At 63.5% G+C, this 20671-nt stretch overlaps 1 protein-coding gene across 5 annotated transcripts; it reads left to right on the forward strand.

The window, feature by feature from the left end:
* Window positions 1–8948: 8948 nt before the first annotated feature.
* ATXN2L (ataxin 2 like) lies at window positions 8949–20593 on the forward strand. 5 transcript variants are annotated; one of them, XM_030548146.1, is made up of 23 exons: window positions 8949–9234; window positions 10297–10368; window positions 10782–10838; window positions 11864–11935; window positions 12895–13045; window positions 13141–13265; window positions 13424–13515; window positions 14893–15093; window positions 15173–15348; window positions 15530–15634; window positions 15878–16075; window positions 16217–16306; window positions 16594–16661; window positions 16746–17026; window positions 17316–17385; window positions 17503–17649; window positions 18108–18180; window positions 18491–18678; window positions 18925–19054; window positions 19130–19251; window positions 19350–19559; window positions 19643–19832; window positions 20358–20593. In XM_030548146.1, the coding sequence occupies exons 2-23, from the start codon at window positions 10351–10353 to the stop codon at window positions 20426–20428; spliced, it is 2835 nt and encodes a 944-aa protein (XP_030404006.1). In that variant the 5' UTR covers window positions 8949–9234; window positions 10297–10350; the 3' UTR covers window positions 20429–20593. The 5 variants fall into 5 exon arrangements, with proteins under 5 accessions (XP_030404006.1, XP_030404007.1, XP_030404009.1 ...); XM_030548147.1 differs by having other exon boundaries at window positions 16597–16661; XM_030548149.1 differs by having other exon boundaries at window positions 14893–15054.
* Window positions 20594–20671: the final 78 nt, after the last annotated feature.

The raw sequence follows: 20671 nt of genomic DNA on the forward strand, positions 1-20671 counted from the left end.
CGAGCCAGGCTAGAACCCAGGCGTCCAGGCTCCTAGCTCCCCTCCCCTCCTCCGAGCCAGGCTAGAACCCAGGCGTCCGGGCTCCCAGCACCCCTCCCCTCCTCTCCTCTCCTCTCCTCCGAGCCAGGCTAGAACCCAGGCGTCCGGGCTCCCAGCGCCCCTCCCCTCCCCTCCTCCGAGCCAGGCTAGAACCCAGGCGTCCGGGCTCCGAGCGCCCCTCCCCTCCTCTCCTCTCCCCTCCTCCGAGCCAGGCTAGAACCCAGGCGTCCGAGCTCCCAGCGCCTCTCCCCTCCTCCGAGCCAGGCTAGAACCCAGGCGTCCGAGCTCCCAGCGCCTCTCCCCTCCTCCGAGCCAGGCTAGAACCCAGGCGTCCGGGCTCCTAGCTCCCCTCCCCTCCTCCGAGCCAGGCTAGAACCCAGGCGTCCGGGCTCCCAGCGCCTCTCCCCTCCTCCGAGCCAGGCTAGAACCCAGGCGTCCGGGCTCCCAGCGCCCCTCCCCTCCTCTCCCCTCCCCCGAGCCAGGCTAGAACCCAGGCGTCCGGGCTCCCAGCGCCCCTCCCCTCCTCTCCTCTCCTCCGAGCCTGGCTAGAACCCAGGCGTCCAGGCTCCTAGCTCCCCTCCCCTCCTCCGAGCCAGGCTAGAACCCAGGCGTCCGGGCTCCCAGCGCCTCTCCCCTCCTCCGAGCCAGGCTAGAACCCAGGCGTCCGGGCTCCTAGCTCCCCTCCCCTCCTCCGAGCCAGGCTAGAACCCAGGCGTCCGGGCTCCCAGCGCCCCTCCCCTCCTCTCCTCTCCTCTCCTCCAAGCCTGGCTAGAACCCAGGAGTCCAGGCTTCTAGCTCCCCTCCCCTCCTCCGAGCCAGGCTAGAAACCCAGGCGTCCAGGCTCCTAGCTCCCCTCCCCTCCTCCGAGCCAGGCTAGAACCCAGGCGTCCGGGCTCCCAGCACCCCTCCCCTCCTCTCCCCTCCCCTCCTCCGAGCCAGGCTAGAACCCAGGCGTCCGGGCTCCTAGCTCCCCTCCCCTCCTCCGAGCCAGGCTAGAACCCAGGCGTCCGGGCTCCCAGCGCCCCTCCCCTCCTCTCCCCTCCCCCGAGCCAGGCTAGAACCCAGGCGTCCGGGCTCCCAGCGCCCCTCCCCTCCTCTCCTCTCCTCCGAGCCTGGCTAGAACCCAGGCGTCCAGGCTCCTAGCTCCCCTCCCCTCCTCCGAGCCAGGCTAGAACCCAGGCGTCCGGGCTCCCAGCGCCACTCCCCTCCTCCGAGCCAGGCTAGAACCCAGGCGTCCGGGCTCCTAGCTCCCCTCCCCTCCTCCGAGCCAGGCTAGAACCCAGGCGTCCGGGCTCCCAGCGCCCCTCCCCTCCTCTCCTCTCCTCTCCTCCAAGCCTGGCTAGAACCCAGGAGTCCAGGCTTCTAGCTCCCCTCCCCTCCTCCGAGCCAGGCTAGAACCCAGGCGTCCAGGCTCCTAGCTCCCCTCCCCTCCTCCGAGCCAGGCTAGAACCCAGGCGTCCGGGCTCCCAGCTCCCCTCCCCTCCTCTCCTCTCCTCTCCTCCGAGCCAGGCTAGAACCCAGGCGTCCGGGCTCCCAGCGCCCCTCCCCTCCCCTCCTCCGAGCCAGGCTAGAACCCAGGCGTCCGGGCTCCGAGCGCCCCTCCCCTCCTCTCCTCTCCTCTCCTCCGAGCCAGGCTAGAACCCAGGCGTCCGAGCTCCCAGCGCCTCTCCCCTCCTCCGAGCCAGGCTAGAACCCAGGCGTCCGGGCTCCTAGCTCCCCTCCCCTCCTCCGAGCCAGGCTAGAACCCAGGCGTCCGGGCTCCCAGCGCCCCTCCCCTCCTCTCCTCTCCTCCGAGCCTGGCTAGAACCCAGGCGTCCGGGCTCCCAGCACCCCTCCCCTCCTCTCCTCTCCTCCGAGCCTGGCTAGAACCCAGGCGTCCGGGCTCCCAGCGCCCCTCCCCTCCTCCGAGCCAGGCTAGAACCCAGGCATCCGAGCTCCTAGCTCCCCTCCCCTCCTCCGAGCCAGGCTAGAACCCAAGCGTCCGAGCTCCTAGCTCCCCTCCCCTTCTCCGAGCCAGGCTAGAACCCAGGCATCCAAGCTCCTAGCTCCCCTCCCCTTCCCTCTCCGAGCTAGGCTAGAACCCAGGTGTCCAGGCTCCTAGCTCCCCTCCCCTCCTCCGAGCCAGGCTAGAACCCAGGCGTCCGGGCTCCCAGCACCCCTCCCCTCCTCTCCTCCGAGCCAGGCTAGAACCCAGGCGTCCGGCCTCCCAGCGCCCCTCCCCTCCCCTCCCCTCCTCCGAGCCAGGCTAGAACCCAGGCGTCCGGGCTCCTAGCTCCCCTCCCCTCCTCCGAGCCAGGCTAGAACCCAGGCGTCCGAGCTCCTAGCTCCCCTCCCCTTCTCCGAGCCAGGCTAGAACCCAGGCATCCGAGCTCCTAGCTCCCCTCCCCTTCCCTCTCCGAGCTAGGCTAGAACCCAGGCGTCCGGGCTCCCAGCGCCCCTCCCATCTTCCACTCCGAGCCAGGCTAGAACCCAGGCGTCCGGGCTCCCAGCGGCACTCCCCTCCTCCGAGCCAGGCTAGAACCCAGGCATCCGAGCTCCCACCGCCTCTCCCCTCCTCCGAGCCAGGCTAGAACCCAGGCGTCCAGGCTCCTAGCTCCCCTCCCCTCCTCTGAGCCAGGCTAGAACCCAGGCGTCGGAGCTCCTAGCTCCCCTCCCCTCCTCCGAGCCAGGCTAGAACCCAGGCATCCGGGCTCCCAGCACCTCTCCCCTCCCCGAGCCAGGCTAGAACCCAGGCGTCCGGGCTCCTAGCTCCCCTCCCCTCCTCCGAGCCAGGCTAGAACCCAGGCGTCCGGGCTCCCAGCTCCCCTCCCCTCCTCCGAGCCAGTCTAGAACCCAGGCATCTGGGCTCCGAGCGCCTCTCCCCTCCCCTCCTCCGAGCTAGGCTAGAACCCAGGCGTCCGGGCTCCCAGCGCCTCTCCCCTCGCCTCGCCAGGCTAGAACCCAGGCGTCCGGGCTCCTACCTCCCCTCCCCTCTCCCGAGCCTGGCTAGAACCCAGGAGTCCAGGCTTCTAGCTCCCCTCCCCTCCTCCGAGCCAGGCTAGAACCCAGGCGTCCAGGCTCCTAGCTCCCCTCCCCTCCTCCGAGCCAGGCTAGAACCCAGGCGTCCGGGCTCCCAGCACCCCTCCCCTCCTCTCCTCTCCTCTCCTCCGAGCCAGGCTAGAACCCAGGCGTCCGGGCTCCCAGCGCCCCTCCCCTCCCCTCCTCCGAGCCAGGCTAGAACCCAGGCGTCCGGGCTCCGAGCGCCCCTCCCCTCCTCTCCTCTCCCCTCCTCCGAGCCAGGCTAGAACCCAGGCGTCCGAGCTCCCAGCGCCTCTCCCCTCCTCCGAGCCAGGCTAGAACCCAGGCGTCCGGGCTCCCAGCGCCTCTCCCCTCCTCCGAGCCAGGCTAGAACCCAGGCGTCCGGGCTCCTAGCTCCCCTCCCCTCCTCCGAGCCAGGCTAGAACCCAGGCGTCCGGGCTCCCAGCGCCCCTCCCCTCCTCTCCCCTCCCCCGAGCCAGGCTAGAACCCAGGCGTCCGGGCTCCCAGCGCCCCTCCCCTCCTCTCCTCTCCTCCGAGCCTGGCTAGAACCCAGGCGTCCAGGCTCCTAGCTCCCCTCCCCTCCTCCGAGCCAGGCTAGAACCCAGGCGTCCGGGCTCCCAGCGCCTCTCCCCTCCTCCGAGCCAGGCTAGAACCCAGGCGTCCGGGCTCCTAGCTCCCCTCCCCTCCTCCGAGCCAGGCTAGAACCCAGGCGTCCGGGCTCCCAGCGCCCCTCCCCTCCTCTCCTCTCCTCTCCTCTCCTCCAAGCCTGGCTAGAACCCAGGAGTCCAGGCTTCTAGCTCCCCTCCCCTCCTCCGAGCCAGGCTAGAACCCAGGCGTCCAGGCTCCTAGCTTCCCTCCCCTCCTCCGAGCCAGGCTAGAACCCAGGCGTCCGGGCTCCCAGCACCCCTCCCCTCCTCTCCCCTCCCCTCCTCCGAGCCAGGCTAGAACCCAGGCGTCCGGGCTCCTAGCTCCCCTCCCCTCCTCCGAGCCAGGCTAGAACCCAGGCGTCCGGGCTCCCAGCGCCCCTCCCCTCCTCTCCCCTCCCCCCGAGCCAGGCTAGAACCCAGGCGTCCGGGCTCCCAGCGCCCCTCCCCTCCTCTCCTCTCCTCCGAGCCTGGCTAGAACCCAGGCGTCCAGGCTCCTAGCTCCCCTCCCCTCCTCCGAGCCAGGCTAGAACCCAGGAGTCCGGGCTCCCAGCGCCTCTCCCCTCCTCCGAGCCAGGCTAGAACCCAGGCGTCCGGGCTCCTAGCTCCCCTCCCCTCCTCCGAGCCAGGCTAGAACCCAGGCGTCCGGGCTCCCAGCGCCCCTCCCCTCCTCTCCTCTCCTCTCCTCCAAGCCTGGCTAGAACCCAGGAGTCCAGGCTTCTAGCTCCCCTCCCCTCCTCCGAGCCAGGCTAGAACCCAGGCGTCCAGGCTCCTAGCTCCCCTCCCCTCCTCCGAGCCAGGCTAGAACCCAGGCGTCCGGGCTCCCAGCACCCCTCCCCTCCTCTCCTCTCCTCTCCTCCGAGCCAGGCTAGAACCCAGGCGTCCGGGCTCCCAGCGCCCCTCCCCCCCCCTCCTCCGAGCCAGGCTAGAACCCAGGCGTCCGGGCTCCGAGCGCCCCTCCCCTCCTCTCCTCTCCTCTCCTCCGAGCCAGGCTAGAACCCAGGCGTCCGAGCTCCCAGCGCCTCTCCCCTCCTCCGAGCCAGGCTAGAACCCAGGCGTCCGGGCTCCTAGCTCCCCTCCCCTCCTCCGAGCCAGGCTAGAACCCAGGCGTCCGGGCTCCCAGCGCCCCTCCCCTCCTCTCCTCTCCTCCGAGCCTGGCTAGAACCCAGGCGTCCGGGCTCCCAGCACCCCTCCCCTCCTCTCCTCTCCTCCGAGCCTGGCTAGAACCCAGGCGTCCGGGCTCCCAGCGCCCCTCCCCTCCTCCGAGCCAGGCTAGAACCCAGGCATCCAAGCTCCTAGCTCCCCTCCCCTCCTCCGAGCCAGGCTAGAACCCAAGCGTCCGAGCTCCTAGCTCCCCTCCCCTTCTCCGAGCCAGGCTAGAACCCAGGCATCCAAGCTCCTAGCTCCCCTCCCCTTCCCTCTCCGAGCTAGGCTAGAACCCAGGTGTCCAGGCTCCTAGCTCCCCTCCCCTCCTCCGAGCCAGGCTAGAACCCAGGCGTCCGGGCTCCCAGCACCCCTCCCCTCCTCTCCTCCGAGCCAGGCTAGAACCCAGGCGTCCGGCCTCCCAGCGCCCCTCCCCTCCCCTCCCCTCCTCCGAGCCAGGCTAGAACCCAGGCGTCCGGGCTCCAAGCTCCCCTCCCCTCCTCCGAGCCAGGCTAGAACCCAGGCGTCCGAGCTCCTAGCTCCCCTCCCCTTCTCCGAGCCAGGCTAGAACCCAGGCATCCGAGCTCCTAGCTCCCCTCCCCTTCCCTCTCCGAGCTAGGCTAGAACCCAGGCGTCCGGGCTCCCAGCGCCCCTCCCATCTTCCACTCCGAGCCAGGCTAGAACCCAGGCGTCCGGGCTCCCAGCGGCACTCCCCTCCTCCGAGCCAGGCTAGAACCCAGGCATCCGAGCTCCCACCGCCTCTCCCCTCCTCCGAGCCAGGCTAGAACCCAGGCGTCCAGGCTCCTAGCTCCCCTCCCCTCCTCTGAGCCAGGCTAGAACCCAGGCGTCCGGGCTCCCAGCGCCCCTCTCCTCCGAGCCAGGCTAGAACCCAGGCGTCCGGGCTCCCAGCGCCCCTCCCCTCCTCCGAGCCAGGCTAGAACCCAGGCATCCGGGCTCCCAGCGCCCCTCCCCTCCTCCGAGCCAGGCTAGAACCCAGGCATCCGAGCTCCTAGCTCCCCTCCCCTCCTCCGAGCCAGGCTAGAACCCAGGCGTCCGAGCTCCTAGCTCCCCTCCCCTCCTCCGAGCCAGGCTAGAACCCAGGCATCCGAGCTCCTAGCTCCCCTCCCCTCCTCCGAGCCAGGCTAGAACCCAGGCATCCGAGCTCCTAGCTCCCCTCCCCTTCCCTCTCCGAGCTAGGCTAGAACCCAGGCGTCCGGGCTCCCAGCGCCCCTCCCATCTTCCACTCCGAGCCAGGCTAGAACCCAGGCGTCCGGGCTCCCAGCGGCACTCCCCTCCTCCGAGCCAGGCTAGAACCCAGGCATCCGAGCTCCCAGCGCCTCTCCCCTCCTCCGAGCCAGGCTAGAACCCAGGCGTCCGGGCTCCTAGCTCCCCTCCCCTCCTCCGAGCCAGGCTAGAACCCAGGCGTCCGGGCTCCCAGCTCCCCTCCCCTCCTCCGAGCCAGGCTAGAACCCAGGCGTCCGGGCTCCTAGCTTCCCTCCCCTCCCCTCCTCCGAGCCAGGCTAGAACCCAGGCGTCGGAGCTCCTAGCTCCCCTCCCCTCCTCCGAGCCAGGCTAGAACCCAGGCATCCGGGCTCCCAGCACCTCTCCCCTCCCCGAGCCAGGCTAGAACCCAGGCGTCCGGGCTCCTAGCTCCCCTCCCCTCCTCCGAGCCAGGCTAGAACCCAGGCGTCCGGGCTCCCAGCTCCCCTCCCCTCCTCCGAGCCAGTCTAGAACCCAGGCGTCCGGGCTCCGAGCGCCTCTCCCCTCCCCTCCTCCGAGCTAGGCTAGAACCCAGGCGTCCGGGCTCCCAGCGCCTCTCCCCTCGCCTCGCCAGGCTAGAACCCAGGCGTCCGGGCTCCTAGCTCCCCTCCCCTCTCCCGAGCTAGGCTAGAACTCAGGCGTCCAGGCTACCAGCGCCTCTTCCCTCCCCTTCTCCGAGCCAGACTAGAACCCAGGCGTCCGGGCTCCCAGCGCCCTGACCCTCCCCTCCCCCGAGCCAGGATAGAACCCAGGCGTCCGGGCTACCAGCGCCTCTCCCCTCCCCTCCTCCGAGCCAGACTAGAACCCAGGCGTCTGGGCTCCCAGCGCCCCTCCCCTCCCCTCCTCCGAGCCAGGATAGAACCCAGGCGTCCGGGCTCCCAGTGCCCCTCCCCTTCCCCCCTCCGAGCCAGGATAGAACCCAGGCGTCCGGGCTCCCAGTGCCCCTCCCCTTCCCCCCTCCGAGCCAGGATAGAACCCAGGCGTCCGGGCTCCCAGCGCCCCTCCCCTCTTCCCCTCCGAGCCAGGATAGAACCCAGGCGTCCGGGCTCTCAGCCCCCCTCCCCTTCCCCCCTCCGAGCCAGGATAGAACCCAGGCGTCTGGGCTCCCAGCGTCCCTCCCCTCTTCCCCTCCGAGCCAGGATAGAACCCAGGCATCCGGGCTCCCAGCGCCCCTCCCCTTCCCCCCTCCGAGCCAGGATAGAACCCAGGCATCCGGGCTCCTAGCTCTCCTCCCCTTCCCTCTCCAAGCTAGGCTCGAACCCAGGCGTCCCGGCTCCTAGCTCCCCTCCCCTTCCCTCTCCTAGCTAGGCTAGAACCCAGGCGTCCGGGCTCCCAGCGTCCCTCCCCTCTTCCCCTCCGAGCCAGGATAGAACCCAGGCGTCCGGGCTCCCAGCGTCCCGCCCCTCTTTCCCTCCGAGCCAGGATAGAACCCAGGCGTCCGGGCTCCCAGCGTCCCGCCCCTCTTTCCCTCCGAGCCAGGATAGAACCCAGGCGTCCGGGCTCCCAGCACGCCTCCCCTCTGAGCCAGGATAGAACCCAGGTGTCTGGGCTCCCAGCGCCCCTCCCCTTCCCCTTCCCCCCTCTGAGCCAGGATAGAACCCAGGCGTCCAGGCTCCTAACTCCCCTCCCCTTCCCTCTCCGAGCTAAACTAGAACCCAGGCATCCAGGCTCCCAGCGCCCCTCCCCTACCCCCCTCCGAGCCAGGATAGAACCCAGGCGTCCGGGCTCCCAGCGCCCCTCCCCTTCCCCCCTCCGAGCCAGGATAGAACCCAGGCGTCCGGGCTCCCAGCGCCCCTCCCCTACCCCCCTCCGAGCCAGGATAGAACACAGGCATCCGGGCTCCCAGCGCCCCGCCCCTCCCCTCCGAGCCAGGCTAGAACCCAGGAATCCGGGCTCGCAGCGCCCCTCCCCTCTTCCCCTCTGAGCCAGGATAGAACCCAGGTGTCTGGGCTCCCAGCGCCCCTCCCCTTCCCCCCTCTGAGCCAGGATAGAACCCAGGCGTCCAGGCTCCTAACTCCCCTCCCCTCTCCGAGCTAGACTAGAACCCAGGCTCCAGGCTCCCAGCGCCCCTCCCCTCTTCCCCTCCGAGCCAGGATAGAACCCAGGTGTCTGGGCTCCCAGCGCCCCTCCCCTCCCCCCCTCCGAGCCAGGATAGAACCCAGGCATCCGGGCTCCCAGCGCCCCTCCCCTCTTCCCCTCTGAGCCAGGATAGAACCCAGGCGTCCGGGCTCCCAGCGCCCCTCCCCTTTCCCCCTCCGAGCCAGGATAGAACCCAGGCGTAGGGCTCCCAGCGCCCCTCCCCTTCTGAGCCAGGATAGAATCGAAGCGTCCGGGTTCCCAGCACCTCTCCCCTCCCCTCTTCGAGCCAGGCTAGAACCCAGGCGTCTGAGCTTCCAGCACCTCTTCCTCCTCCCATTCCTGAGCCAGGCTAGAACCCAGGCGTCTGAGCTTCCAGCACCTCTCTCCTCCCCTCTCCGAGCCAGGCTAGAACCCAGGCGTCTGGGCTTCCAGCACCTCTCTCCTCCCCTCTCCGAGCCAGGCTAGAACCCAGGCGTCTGGGCTTCCAGCGCCTCTCTCCTCCCCTCTCCGAGCCAGACTAGAACCCAGGCGTCCGGGCTCCCAGCGCCTCTCTCCTCCCCTCTCCGAGCCAGACTAGAACCCAGGCGTCCGTTCTCCCAGCGCCTCTCTTCTCCCCTCTCCGAGCCAGACTAGAACCCAGGCGTCTGGGCTTCCAGCGCCTCTCTCCTCCCCTCTCCGAGCCAGACTAGAACCCAGGCGTCCGGGCTCCCAGCGCCTCTCTCCTCCCCTCTCCGAGCCAGGCTAGAACCCAGGCGTCTGTGTTCCCAGTGCCCCTCCCCCCCTCCGAGCCAGGATAGAACCCAGGTGTCCAGGCTCCCAGTACCCCTCCCCGCTAGAACATGCTCCCCGCCAGGTAGGAAACCCAGGCATCTGGGCTCCGAGCCTTGTGAGCCCTACCACGAGGGGCGCAGCCCGTGGGGGCCTGGCGAGGACCCTCTTGGGAGCGGAGATGGGTGGGTGGTTGTGGGAGTGTCAGGGCCACTGTAACTAGCTCTACCTATGATTTGTTTTCAGGGGGCAGAGCACAGGCAAGGGACCTCCCCAGTCTCCAGTAAGTACCTGCGACTCTGTCTAAAGGGGAGAGAGGGGAACTGATGCTGGTCTCCCAGGAGAGCCAGGCTGTCTGCTGTACTGACTTCCTGATTAAGAGCCTCTTTTCCTCCGCAGCAGCCGTGGGTGGCTGTGCAGGCCCTTCCTCTTTCTTGAGAACATGGCATGGGCTGGGGATGGCTTGCGTTGGTCTCCCTTAACTCCTCAGACAATAGCATCTCCATACTGCTCTTCTCACAGGCTTCTGCTGGACTTGCCAGGCATTTCCTACTTTCTGCATCATAGTGCCAGCGCAAGTTTAAATGTTTCCCAAAAACGTACTAGAGAAGAGAGGAACGTGACCTGCCACCCAGCACTCTGACCTTTAAGTGCATCCTTTGGCCCAGATCTTAATGAGTGTATCTCATAGTGTTTTGGTAGCACTAGCTTCCCTTTGATCTCAAGAGACCCCAGCGTGATAGGAGTCGCCAGTGAGCCAGACAGTTCTCTTGGGGCCTGGAGCAAGATGGAGCCAGACGGGTGCCATTCCTCACCCCCTGAGCCAGTCAGTCCAGATTGGAGCTAGTGTCCTCTGGAGGGGAAAGTCCCATATCTCCTGAGCCAATTTATTCCTCCAGCCTAGGGCCAGATTGGAACTCTAGAGATGAAAGGTCCCATAATTGCTTTCTCAATCCCCAGGGTATCTGCTTTTAAGTTAGTCCCTCCCCTTTCCTCCAAGTATGCAGCTGAACACCTTCCCATTGGCTTCCCATCACTGGGAGGAGGGGCTGCGTGTTCTGCCCTGAAAAGCAGCTTTAGAAGAGATGTTCTGCTTCATGTTCATGGTCTTGTCCCAAGCCCAAAGATGAGTCCTCTGGTTCCCTGAAGTTGGATCCTCTGCCTTGTGTATCAGCAGTAACAAATGCAGCCAGAATTGACGCTCAGCAGAGCTGTTTTCTCAGTCCCTGTAGCAGGATGGGGGGCAGAGGGGCGGCGCATGAGGCCCAGCTGCATGGGAGTTGCAGTGCTAGTGGGAGCACAGAGTCGCCAGTGGGACTCTGACATCCAGCTGTCTCTCTCTCAGATCCACCTTGGAGGAGGTTTCCCTGCAGTGCTGTCTCTTCCCTCTCACTGGGCCATGTGCTGGGGTTGCTGGGTGAGATTCTCTGGCTTGGGTTACCCAGGAGGCCAGACTTGATCATTCTGGCCTTAAGATCTGTGAATCCTTGGCTTGGCTCCTCCTGGAAAAGAGGGGGCAGGCTCACTCTGGGCCTGCTGGTGCCAGTGGGGTTGGCATGAGCTCAGGGCTCCAAAGTTTGTGGGTTGTTCAGGACCCAAGCCTGCGTCTTCACACAGCAGCACGTGGCTGGCCCTGGAATTGTACCCCAAGCTTGCCCTGTAAGTGTAGCATCACAGAGGTGATTGCTGTTAGCACACTGCTCGTCCTGGTAACTGCCCTGGCTCCTAACCCAGATGCTGAGGGGGGTGCGTACAGGGGAAGCCTGGGGGATGAAGGTGGTATGTTCACTGCTCCTTGTTGATGGGTTCATCTCACTATGTTTATGACAGGTGTTCGAAGGAGTCTATAACAATTCTCGAATGCTGCATTTCCTGACGGCTGTTGTGGTAAGTGCTGTCAGTTCCTGCTGCAATGCTGAGGGGGTTGCCTAGCATGGTCCATTCAGGAGCAGGCTGTTGCAAGGGTCTTGGGGGCGGGGAGGAGTTTCTGGCTTTTGGGGGGGATGGGATAGTCACACTGCCCCCTCTCTCAGAAACTCCTTGTTCCCAGCATTGGACTTTGAGTTGGAAGCCAGGCAGGGAGGTGGAGGGGTGTATGTGTCACCCAGCAGGACATATCCATGGAAGTCTGGGCAGGGGGGAATGGGGGGGGGAAGGAATCTGGAGAGAGAGGGGCTATCTGGGCTATTTTCTGCTGGGGGGATGGACCTGGGCCTGTGGGAAGAGAGGAAAGGAGCAGTAGCTGTGTTGGTGGCAGGGGCCAGAGGGGTAAGGAGCTGAAGGCCAGGCTGGCACTGCAAATTGGGAGGTAATGCTGTCCCCTCTGTGCCTGCACTCATCACCAGAGCATCGAAGCGCAGCATACAGCATCCAGAAATCGGTGCCTGTGTAGGAGGTCTGAATTCCCTCCATCTATGTGCCACTGTCCTCAGCGAGACTGGGGAGAGGTCACTGGCTGCTGTGTATGTCCTGCTGTAGAAAGAGAAGTTCTTGGGGGTGGTCTGGGAGTTACACAGCCAAAGTTCTCACCCCATCCCTGTCTGCATGCTGCCCCTGGGCTCTGGCAGCTCTTGCCCTCACAGTGAGTCACAGTGGTGGGCTCCCAGCTGAGTGGTGCTGCCTGGGCTAGGATAGTACAAGCCTCCTGGGTGCTGGGCATGCAGGGGCAGCCGTGAGTCTTTAGGACCCTGTGTAACAGGAGCCAATGAGAGACTGTTCTGCTTCCCAGAGTGATTCCCTTCGGGCATCTCCTCTCTTCTCCCAGTTCTGGGGGGTGGGCCGGGAGACCCTGGGAGCTGCAGTAGGGGTGGGGATGGTGTGAAGGAGAGAGAGATTTTGCTCTACTGGAGGGGACCTTGGACCCTGTGGTATGTGCTTCCCCCGCCAGTGCTAATCTCTGGCTCTGTCCCCAGGGCTCCACGTGTGATGTGAAGGTGAAAAATGGCAGCACCTTTGAGGGGATTTTTAAAACCCTCAGCTCTAAGGTAAGTGTCTGGAGGGATAGTGAAATGCTGGGGTCCCCATGGCTGGCCAGTCCTCTGGGAAGCAGGAGGCTAGCTCTTGGGACAGGGCACACAGTGTCTGAGTTCTGTGGTGAACATCTGGGGTCCCCCCTGGGCAGTGGCAGGCCTGGCTCTTGGGACATGGCACAGAGCATCTTACTCATGGGGGAATTCTGCGCCAAAAAAAATAAAAAATTCTGCACACAATATTTTATTTGTCAAAATAACAAAATATAATCAAAATACCTTACCTGTCAACAATACAGACAACAGCAAAAAAGATTCCCCCCAGGAATAAAGAGTTAAATAAACCCCTACAACAACCCAGTTCCCGATTGGGGGGCTGGAGGGAGCTGTCGGGCCCCAAGAGCCCAGACACCCACATCCCCTTCCCCTCAGAGCTGAGCCATGGGGCAACCCCCAGCCCAGACAGCAGTCCCTCTAGAGCCTTTACTCCCCCCAACTTCTTTACTGTCCACTTGGGCACATGGTGTGGTGCGGCTGTGTTCTTCCTCACCCTTTGCCAGAGCTGGCTGGGTCATCCCAGGCACTCTCCAGTCCCTGCAAGAATGAGGATCAAAAAGTGTGCAGCCTCCAACCCAGCCAAGCTGGGCGCTCTGATCATTGCAATCTGGGCTCTGCGAAGTCCAGTGGCCTAAAATTCTGCGGGGAAAACAGGAAATTCTGCATTCGACCAGAATTCCCCCAGGAGTAACCATGAGGTTTTCCGTGGCAGCGGGAGGCCGGCTTCTGGGACAGGGCACAGAGCGTCTTGAGCTCTGTGGTGAACATGTGAGGTCCCCCATGGCAGCGGGAGGCCGGTTCTTGAGGCACGGCGCAGAGCGTCTGAGCTCTGTGGTGAACATGCGGGGTCCCCCATGGCAGCGGGAGACCGGTTCTTAGGGCAGAGTGCAGCGTGCAGTAACGGTGGCTGTTTGCAGTTCGAGCTTGCTGTGGATGCGGTGCATAGGAAGACCCCAGATCAGCTGGTGGGACCTAAGCGGGAGGACATTGTGGACACCATGGTCTTCAAGCCCACTGATGTCATGCTGGTGCATTTCCGTAATGTTGATTTCAATTACGCCACCAAAGGTAATGCTGGCCCTCTGGATGGGGTCTGTCCCCGCTTGGGGTGGAGGGTCGTCCAGAGAGGGTGGCAGACCTTATGGCCCATTGTCTGCTCCTAGACAAGTTCACGGACTCTGCCATCGCCATGAACTCCAAGGTTAATGGGGAGCACAAAGAGAAGGTGCTGCAGCGCTGGGAAGGAGGGGACAGCAACAGTGATGACTATGACCTGGAATCTGACATGGTAAGAACCTTGCTTCTCCTTGCATTCAGGGCCTGGGGTGAGGTGGGCAGGGGTTAGCTTGGGGAGAGGGCTCTTGGGTACCCAGATCCCTTCTGCTGCTCGGTGCTCAGCATTGGGGGCTCTGCAGAGCCTGTATCTAACACTTGTCCTTGTTGCAGTCTAATGGCTGGGATCCCAATGAGATGTTCAAGTTTAATGAAGAGAACTATGGCGTGAAGACAACGTATGACAGCAGTTTGTCCTCCTACACGTGAGTGTGGGCCTGGGCTCTGTGTGGGAGGGAGCTGTCACTCATGGAGAAGAGTGTGATTCTTGGGTCAGTGCCTTCATATCAGGCTACAGAGGCGAAAGGGCTGCCCCTTTCGAGAGGGACTTCAGTACCACACATGGCTCCATTGAAAGGACAAGGATGTCGCTCTCAGCTGTGAGGGAATAGCCAAGCTCAAGCTGCCCAGGCTGGCTTTCATGTAAAGTTACACCTCCATCAGCAGGATTTTTTTTCACTCTTGTTCCATGCAAAAAATGATCCTTTTCCCGCTTGTTTCCTTTGGGGATTTGTCTAGTTATCTTTCAGTTTTCCTGAGCCAATGGTTCTCAACTTATTTACCATTGTGGGCTGTATCTGCAGCTGTGTGTGTGTTGTGGGCAGCATCCATACTACCTGTATGGCCCTGAGGTATGTGAGATGGGCTGCAGCTGTATACTCATTGGGCTGCATGTGGCTTGCAAGCTAGGGGTTGAGAACCGCTGCCTTGGGGAGTCAGATACTGTTTCCTTTGTCTTTGTGGACCTTTCACATAGCAGAAGGGGTCGGGGGAGAGGTTAGAAAAAGAACAGGTGGTTCTAAACCCACAAAAATGGATAGAGCCTCAGGGGCAGGTGCATGTGTGTGGTGGGAGGGGGTGGCTCAGGTCGGAGGACCTTGGATAGGTGCGTAGGGCAGGCTGGGTGCAAATATAGACATTGGAATACTTCCAACTCCTGTTCTTTAACTGCCTTCATCTGGAGTTAATGCCCCTTTCATGTAGATTATTTTGGTATAGAATTTCCTAAGAAAACATCATTAAAAACTGTTTGGTAAGAAAATGTGTCTGGATGCATCTGAACCATGAAAGTGACCCTGAGTTTGTGTGCATGTCCCTGCAGAGCCCAGCCTTGCTCCCTGTGCACCTGCGTGTGGTGGGAGTGCGGCTCTCCAGCATCCCACACAGACAAGTGCTGTGTAGCTCTTGGTTCTGGAATTGCTCAGTGTGGTTCTGGATGAAAGCAGCTCCTTGTTCATGCTTGCTTTTCATTGTTTAAAACCTGTCAATCTTCAGATCTGAATTTTCCCTGGGGCTGGCTTCCCAAGTATCAGCTTGCTCCCCTGACCGGCTGCACCGCTGCTACTCGCGCCAAGCCATTAGGTTACTTTTTCCACTTTGACAGTGTGCAGGGTGATTTTTCCATCCTCCTTGTGCTCAGATGGGCAAACGAATCCAGAAACAGGCTCCCTCCAGTGGAGACCAGAGCAGCAATTGCCACCCAAAATGGGGGGCTTCAGACAGCTCTGAGCCAGTGTCATCCTGCACTGCTCTTGGCAGGGTCAGCTGGCGTTGAGGCCTGTCTCTGTCTGTCCCTGTCCTAGCGTTCCTCTAGAGAAAGATAACTCGGAAGAGTTCCGGCAGCGGGAAGCCCGGGCGGCCCAGTTGGCCCGGGAGATTGAGTCGAGCCCCCAGTACCGCCTGCGCATCGCCATGGAGAATGATGACGGCCGGACGGAGGAGGAGAAGCACAGCTCTGTGCAGAGGCAGGTGTCTGGCAGGGATAGCCCCAGCTTGGCCTCCAGGTGAGAGAGGTGCATGCACATGTGTGGGGTGGGGAGGGCATGGGAGTCGATGTAACTCCTCTCCTGTCTGTGTCTGCAGGGAGGGCAAGTATGTCCCGCTACCACAGCGCGTCAGAGAGGGCTCGCGAGGAGGCATCCGGTGCAGCAGCTCCCGGGGTGGGAGGCCAGGAGTGGGGTCCATGCCTCCCCGGGGCAGCGCGCACCATCCAGACAGCAACTCTAGTCCCGCCCCGGAGCAGCGAGGGATCAATGGAGGTGAGATCCAGGGATCTACATGAGAGGCTTCCTGGCATGGGCTTTAGCAATGCCTGAGGCTTGTCTCCAGTGCCCTCCAGCCCAGAGTTCGCACCCTGCTCTCTGAGAAGGCCAGGGACTCTGTCCAAGCTGTTGCACCAGCCTGTAACCCCCTCCTATGCTTGCTTGCTTGCTTTTTCAGGACCCTCCCGAATGTCTCCGAAGTCCCAGCGTCCCATCCGGGGTGCCAAGACCATGTCTTCCCCATCAAGCCGCCCTGTGGAGGTCTCAGCAGCTCCCCCTGCAGGTAGGCAGGGTGGGGATCTTTCTGCTCTGATGGCTAGAGAGGGGTGTGCCCCAGTCACTGTTAGCCCGGTGGGCAGGAGGAGCAGCTGAGGGTTAACCTGCAGGGCCCTGCTGGAGACAAGGGTGGTAGTTTAATATAGAGTCTGAGAGACCTAGTCTGTGTAGTTGTCTCTATGTCTCTTGCTGTGTATGGAAGGGATCAGGACCTTTGTTCTCACCGTGTCTCTAACATTTCTCCCTGCAGTGGGCCGCATGTACCCTCCTCGCTCTCCCAAGTCTGCCTCAGCCACTCCAGCCTCTTCCCAGGATTCTCCGGTGGGCTCTGCCGTGTCAGCAGCACCCGCATCCCCATCGGAGGCCAGAACTGGCCTGGAGTCAAGTGTTTCCCCAAACCCTCCTTCTCCCAAAGTAGCCGCCCCCATGCTGGCCACTGCTGTTGAGGGTAAGGCCCAGGGAGTAGCGTGGGGCTTCTGGGGACTCTTGTGGCAGCTGTGAGGAGATGGGCCTGGGGAGCTGTGCCTTGGACCAGGGGTCGGGGCAGGGCAGTGTAATGTGTTACGGGATTTCCATTTTCCTCTCCCAGGGAAAGAGGCTCCCACATCTGTGGCTAAAGATCCTGGCAGAACCTTGGAAGCGACAGGGTCGTGTGAACTCAGCAAGGCCGCTAACAAAGGTGTGTGCGTCTAGGAGTCAGCACTGAGAGGCTGGGCCTCCAGCCCCCTCTGAAGCCACAGAACCTGGTGTGTGCCCCCAAGGGAGACTGCTCCAAGCGTCGCTTCCCAAGCGAAGGGGCCGCATCCTCCTGTCAGGGGTCTCTTGTGACCTGTCCCCCCCATGAAAGCATAAACCGTTGGCGGAGCTTCAGTGATGCTGGGGGGGTGGGAGTGGGGGTTCCCTACGGCGGGGGGGCACTCTGAGGCTGCAGCAGCCCCTCAGCTCACTCTGTACTGTTCTCCACAGCAGGGCTGCAGAATGAGCAGAAGCGGACCCAGCTGGAGGAGCTGCGCAAGTTTGGGGCCCAATTCAAGGTAAGGCCTGGTGACTGCAAGGAGGGTGGGGGGGAGTGGGCATATCTGGGCTGGGCCCACCATGAGTTTCTGGCTCCCCTACAGCTCCAGCCAAGCAGTTCCCCAGAGACCAGCCTGGAGTCCTTCAGTGCCAGGCCCAAGGAGCCTCTGGAGGGCAAGGAGAAGTCCCTTGAGCCAGGCATCTGCGAGGGGCCCGAGGAGGCTCCCCCTGTGAGCATGGTGCCAAAGCCCAACGGGACCAGCCTGGAGCTGCTGCCGGAGAGTGGCAAAGAGGAGAAGGGGCTGTGTGAGGTGGCCGAGCAGCAGGCGACCAACCCCCCAGGCAAGGGCGAGCCCGAGGACAAAGAGGAGGGGCCTGTGTCCGAGTGAGTCTGCAGCGGAGGGCCTGGGGTTCTCTTGCAGGGGAGCAGGTGGGGGAGGGCATGGCAGTGGGGAGCAGGTGGGAGAGGGCATGGCAGAGTGCACTGCGTGGGGAAGGGCATGGCAGGCTGCATGGAGGGGGAGCAGGTGGGACAGGGCATGGCAGGGTGCACTTGGGGGGGGAACAGGTGGGACAGGGCATGGCAGGCTGCACAGGGTGAGGGGGAGCGGGTTGGAGGGGGTCACTGGGCTCTCCAGGGTTTTTAACCCTGATTTGTCCTGCGTTGGTTTCAGGCAAGTGAAGAAATCGACTCTGAATCCCAATGCCAAGGAGTTCAACCCCTCGAAAACGCTGCTTTCTGTGGTGAGTCAGCTGGGCTGGGTGGGTGGGAGCCCCATTGGCTCCAACAGCTGCTGGTCCTCCCCATCACTGGTGAGGATCTGGCTGGGCCCCATGCTCACCTGCTCTCTCTGCTTCCAGAACAAGTCGACGAGCACCCCCACGTCACCGGGCCCTCGTGCCCATTCCACTCCCTCCATCCCAGTGATCACGGCTGGCCAGACGGGCATGTACAGCCCCCAGTACATTTCCTACATACCTCAGATCCACATGAGCCCTGCCGTCCAGGTGAGCCCACCCCATTGCGCTACTGGGGGGAGGAGAGGGGAGCTGCACTGGCAGCAGGAGATGAGGAAGCTGCAGGGGGGGCGGAAGCAGGGCCTGCCCAGAGTGGTGGGGGCACACTGGGAAAGTGGAGAAGGGAGGAGCTGCAGGGATGGCAGGGAGGTGATGAGGGACCAGGGTCGGGGCGGGGGAGAGGGGGCTGCAGGGATAAGAGAGCAGGGCCTGTTGAGGGAAGGATGTGGGGGATGGGGAAGCTGCAGGGATTGGGAGAGCAGGGCCTGTCCAGAGGGGTTGGGGCACATTGGGAAGAGGTGGGCGGGGGGGATGGGGAAGCTGCAAGGGGTGGGTAAATGTGTTTGAGGCTGGGGGTACCTGTCCTCTGGGGGGAGCTGGGGTCTGAGGGGGCAGGGGAGTTCTCCTTGTTCTCAGGTAACCACCCTGCTGCCCGTCTCTTGTTGCAGGCGCCCCAGATGTACCCCTACCCTGTCTCCAGCTCTGTGCCTGGCCAGCAGGGCAAGTACCGAGGGGCCAAAGGTGAGCCTGGCGTTTCCCAGTGCGGCACCAGCTGCACTGATGGGAGGAGGGCTGGCTAAAGCATGGACAGAGCTCCCCACCCTGGTGGCTGGGCCAAAGGGGCAAGATTGGAATGGGTGGGGCTAACCTGGACCCCCTCCCAGGGCAGCAGAAGCTGATCTGCTGGAGTGATGGGACGTCTGGGGAGAGGTGGCAGCAGGGACCATTGTGTGGGGCTGGAGGGGAGGGTCCCTCACCATGGGGTTGAGGCAGCCATATGGCCTAGGGGTTTCTGGGGTCCGTTTTGAGCAGCTGGCTCCTTTTCCCACAGGTTCCCTCCCACCCCAGCGCACAGACCAGCATCAGCCAACATCTGCACCCCCCATTATGCAGGCAGCAGCGGCGGCAGGGCCCCCCCTGGTGGCAGCTACACCCTACTCCTCCTACATTTCCTATAACCCCCAGCAGTTCACGGGGCAGCCCACCATGATGCAGCCTATGGCGCACTACCCTTCTCAGGTAAAGGCCACGGGGAGGGGGAGGAGGAGCATGGGGGTGAAGCGAGAAGGGCCCTTCTGTCCCCTTGCAGCCTCGGTGGGGCCATCTGGGGGCAGAGGGGTGAGTGTGTGGGGCTGGTCTGTCTAACACCCATGGGGCCTGGCCCCTGCAGCCTTTGGGGGCAGAGGGGTATGCCGGGGACAGAGAGGGTTGAGCACACAGGGATGGTCTCTCTAACAGCTGTGAGGCCTGGTTCTTCCCTTGCAGCCTGTATTTGCCCCGATGCTCCAGAGCAATCCCCGCATGATGACATCTGGCAGCCACCCCCAGGCCATTGTGTCGTCCTCCACTCCCCAGTACTCCCCCTCGGAGCAGCCCACGCCCCAGACGCTCTATGGTGAGTCTCTAGGCTGGGGAGTCCCGGGGCCTGGGGCCAGTTCTGCTCTAGCTCTGACTGAGTCTCTCTCTCCAGCTACAGTTCATCAGTCCTATCCCCACCATGCGACACAACTGCACCCCCACCAGCCTCAGCCAGCCACCACCCCGACAGGGAACCAACAGCAGGCCCAGCATGCTGCCCCCAGCCCCGTACAGGTGAGGGGGGGTCTCCCCCAGGGCTGAGGGGGAGGGTAGTGGGTGGGGAGGTGTTAACTCCCTGACCCTGCTCTCTAAATTCCTGTGTCCTGGCGCAGCACCAGGCTGGGCAGCCGCCCCACCTGGCCAGTGCCCAGCAGCAGCAAAACCTGTACCACACAGCCACGCTGACGGCCACGCCACCCTCCATCACGCCAGGGCCCAGCGCCCAGTCCCCCCAGAGCAGCTTCCCACAGCAGGCTGTCTACGCCATCCACGCCCACCAGCAGCTGCAGCACAGCTACACCAACATGGCCCACGTCACCCAGGTAGGTGGTAAGGGCAGCAGGGCTGCGGGCACTGCGTGGGCCCCACCCACCAACGCTCATCCCCCTGCTCTCGCCTCCCACAGGCCCATGTCCAGACTGGAATAACAGCAGCACCGCCCCCCCACCCCGGGGCACCTCATCCCCCCCAGGTCATGCTGCTTCACCCCACGCAGACCCATGGGGGGCCCCCACAAGGTGGCGTGCCACAGAGCGGGGTGCCCACCCTCTCAGCCTCCACACCATCTCCATACACCTATATAGGACACCATCAAGGTCAGTGCTGGGGGTGGGGGGATGTCTGAGGCTCAGGACTGGTGGGTGGGTGTGATGGGCCAGGCTGGTACTAGAGTAACTCCCCATGCTGGCAAGCTGTTGAGGGGCTGCCCTTCCTTCTTGAGCTGGGGGGCGCCTGTGGCAGCTCTGATGATGGAGGGTCCAGCCCCTAACATGAAGGCCTGCAATGATGGGGATGTCTAGGCTTCAGTCAGTATGACAGGGCTGTGGTGCTCATTGCCCCAGGAGATGGGCATGGTGAGGGGCACAGATGTAGCAGTGTGAGGGGAGAGGGCAGGGCATGTTCTCTCTTTCCTCCTGCAGCAGGTACTGTGGGCTTTTTTTTCCCCATCTCCCTAGTCCTGGGGCAGGGCCCATGAGGGGGGCTCAGGGAGGAGTGGGAGGCCTCAGTGCAGTGGGGTGGGTGGACAGGCTTGCAGCCCTGTCTCCCTGCTGTGGGGGTCTAGTGCTTGGCATCCTGTCCTGCCTTGCTCACTAACAATCTCTGCTCTCTTTCTAGTTCAGTCTCACCCATCCCAGCAGCTCCCATTCCACCCCCCTGGAAATTGAAGCCTCGATTCCTGACTGTGAACTGAACTCCCAGCGCCGGCCCCTGTCCGGGATCCGGTTTGCTCCTTCTGCCCCCTTGCGTGTGCCCTGGCCTGGCAGCCTGCCCCTAACAGTGCCACAGCAGGGGGCGGGGCTTTACCAAGCACCTTTTTTGTTGCCTTGCGGAGCGCGCAGCAGCAAGAGCCACCTGCCCCTGGCTCCTGGAGCTGCCAAGGTTTTATTTTCTATTATTTATAACTCCAATCGGGCTGTTAAATAGAGTGTTGGGC

This window comes from Gopherus evgoodei, unplaced genomic scaffold (assembly GCF_007399415.2).
Source record: "Gopherus evgoodei ecotype Sinaloan lineage unplaced genomic scaffold, rGopEvg1_v1.p scaffold_87_arrow_ctg1, whole genome shotgun sequence".
In the NCBI taxonomy this organism is placed as follows: Eukaryota; Metazoa; Chordata; order Testudines; family Testudinidae; genus Gopherus; species Gopherus evgoodei.

Bases quoted from the DNA above. Each gene is read 5' to 3' on its own strand.
- ATXN2L (XM_030548146.1), top strand. The intron at 16,076-16,216 runs GTAAGGCCCAGG...TTCCTCTCCCAG, and splicing joins GCTGGCCACTGCTGTTGAGG to GGAAAGAGGCTCCCACATCT. The intron at 19,833-20,357 runs GTCAGTGCTGGG...TTTCTAGTTCAG, and splicing joins CTATATAGGACACCATCAAG to TCTCACCCATCCCAGCAGCT.